The 2,240-nt window shown below is 40.6% G+C and overlaps 1 protein-coding gene across 1 annotated transcript in view; it reads right to left on the bottom strand.

Annotated features, from left to right (window-relative positions):
* Positions 1-2,240, bottom strand: part of LOC119283769 (myosin-14-like) — a 15,234-nt gene that overhangs the window by 1,626 nt on the left and 11,368 nt on the right. The window contains exons 26-33 of the mRNA XM_037563180.1: positions 1,937-2,110; positions 1,428-1,532; positions 1,279-1,349; positions 1,088-1,187; positions 771-827; positions 472-528; positions 303-383; positions 119-192 (exon numbers count right to left, since the gene is read on the bottom strand). Coding sequence (XP_037419077.1) covers positions 119-192; positions 303-383; positions 472-528; positions 771-827; positions 1,088-1,187; positions 1,279-1,349; positions 1,428-1,532; positions 1,937-2,110 — 719 coding nt within the window. The remainder of the gene's footprint in view (positions 1-118; positions 193-302; positions 384-471; positions 529-770; positions 828-1,087; positions 1,188-1,278; positions 1,350-1,427; positions 1,533-1,936; positions 2,111-2,240) is intronic.

Genomic DNA, 2,240 nt, shown 5'->3' with positions numbered 1-2,240 from the left:
GGCATGCTGCAAGCAGGGCACACGGAGCGTTCGAAATCAAGTTCGACACTGTGATCCAGCACGTACGACTTTTAGTTTCTGAGACTGCGCCATTTGTGGATATACGGCGTACACGTACCTTGTCTCTTCATCTAGTAAATAGGCGCCCGAGCCAGCTCCCTCGTTCACCAACGTTTTCATCTCATTAAGGACCTACAATACAATCATTAGGAAATGTGTCAGCCCTGAAACCTCAGCTTGGCACAGACAGAATGCAGGGGAAGGTGCTCGATTAGCCCTGTGAAGTTAGATTTAGTGCTTACCTCTTCGGATACACTTTCAGTATTATATTTGTCATCCCAGTACTGCGTGCATATCCTGTAAAGTTGGTGGACACTCAATACCTGCATAACGGCGAATAGAAATAGGTGTTTAGCTACTCTTCTTCTGGATGCTGCGTCGGGTTTGGGGGTGGGGGTGGGGGGGTCTTACTGGGCAGAGATCACTCATTATTTCATCATATGATACCCTGAACTTTTTGAAAATGACCTGCATCACAGCACATAGATGGTCAGACCTACCTAATAGGGACACAATTTTCATAAAAAGTCAGTAAACAGCACAGCGGCAGTCTTTGAACAGCAAACACAAACACAACTAAACTGTTCCCAGTGTGCGATTCAAAATCGATTGAAATGCTCCACAACTTTTTATACTTAAAAGAACTAACAAATGTTGTTAAGAATCCATGCCGAAATACAAAATACATGCTCAAGTTTGTAGTTAGATACCAGGAAGCCAACAGCCTGGGTTATGTGCTTAAGTTCATCCCATGCAGATCCTGCGTACTGTTGGTATTTCACGGTTAGGCACAAGGTAAATAAAGTGAAGATATTAGTACTGGTGTTACATTGTACTCCCTCCGTTTCTAAATATAAGACCTTTTAGAGATTCACTAAAAGGTCTTATATTTAGAAAACGGAGGGGGTAGTTACTATTGAGAAAGAATAAAGTTATTAGACTGCAATGTTGGTTGCGAGCATTTAACAATCACAATATAAAGTCTGCATCTTTAGAAAGAATAGCAAAATCAAACATATATATTTACCTCTGGCTTGGCTTGTGTGCACCATGTCTCCAGTTCTTCAAGCCCTTGCTTCACATATTCTCCATTGCTGAAAGAACAACACTCTCGCCGTACAAGAAGACTGGGACATATAGTAACATCAGAAGAGGGAGAATTAGGAACTGCGGAAATTGACGGCAGGCAAGGAAAGTCTAGTCTAGACAACAAGTTACCTATTGAAGAGTTGAGCGTTGATGTATGCATAAAGCTGTGTAAAGATCTTCCGACAAAAAATGGTTGGGACCTGAAATTTCAGCATTAAGGCCACAAGTCAGAACACCATGCAGCCAAATGCAATGCGGGTTTCAAGGTTTAAACTTACACAATTTTCTTGCAAGATTTTCAGGAGATCATTGAAATGGCCGACTATCACTTTCCAATAGCTATGTTGATCTGTTAGCAAACCAGCCTTCGCAGTTCTTGGCGCCTTTGAGTATCAATGTGTATACAGGAATGAGCATTAGACCAGCAGCAACAACTTATTGCCATGCAGGTGCAGAGTTAGCATGAAATCTTAACATATGAATTATATAGCCTAATCACCAGGCAATAGAAATTCATCATGGTACAAAGGTACTCGTGATATAAATAATAGTCTAATTTCTTCTCGTTGAGTTTGCAAAAGGGTTCAAGTGTTATGCCAAGTTACCAACTGAGAGGAACTAGCCAAAAACATGCAAGCGTGAGTCAAAGTTAACTTAGTATTCCTGGATTCCCATGGGAGGTTGCTGAGATGTCTCATGCTTATTTCTAAAATTATATTTGTCCAGCAAGAATCTTCTAAAGTATGAAATGATAATTAACCTGAGAACCCGTGATAGATGGGGTAACCTGAATAACATGCGAGAGTACTGAAGACACTTCTCTCTTCACATTGTCACGGATCATTCCATATAAGCCTTCCACAAAGGCTGTAAGCTGTTGCTTGAAAAGGAATGCAGGATACTTGCCCTCAACTTGGCGCACGAGATCCATATCAACAGTAATGCTTGACGCACGAAATACCTGTGGATCATATAACACCAAGAGATTAAGAAATGAGTCAAGATAACCTCATCTAGCCTATCATACAATTTTGACAAAATACAATTGCTAGAATTCAGAGAACCCTTGTTAATCATTTTGTTAAAAAAAA

The sequence above is a fragment of the Triticum dicoccoides genome, chromosome 4A (assembly GCF_002162155.2).
Source record: "Triticum dicoccoides isolate Atlit2015 ecotype Zavitan chromosome 4A, WEW_v2.0, whole genome shotgun sequence".
NCBI lineage: Eukaryota > Viridiplantae > Streptophyta > Magnoliopsida > Poales > Poaceae > Triticum > Triticum dicoccoides.
Note: the sequence above shows the minus strand (reverse complement) of the source record. Positions and strands in the feature narration are given on the sequence as shown.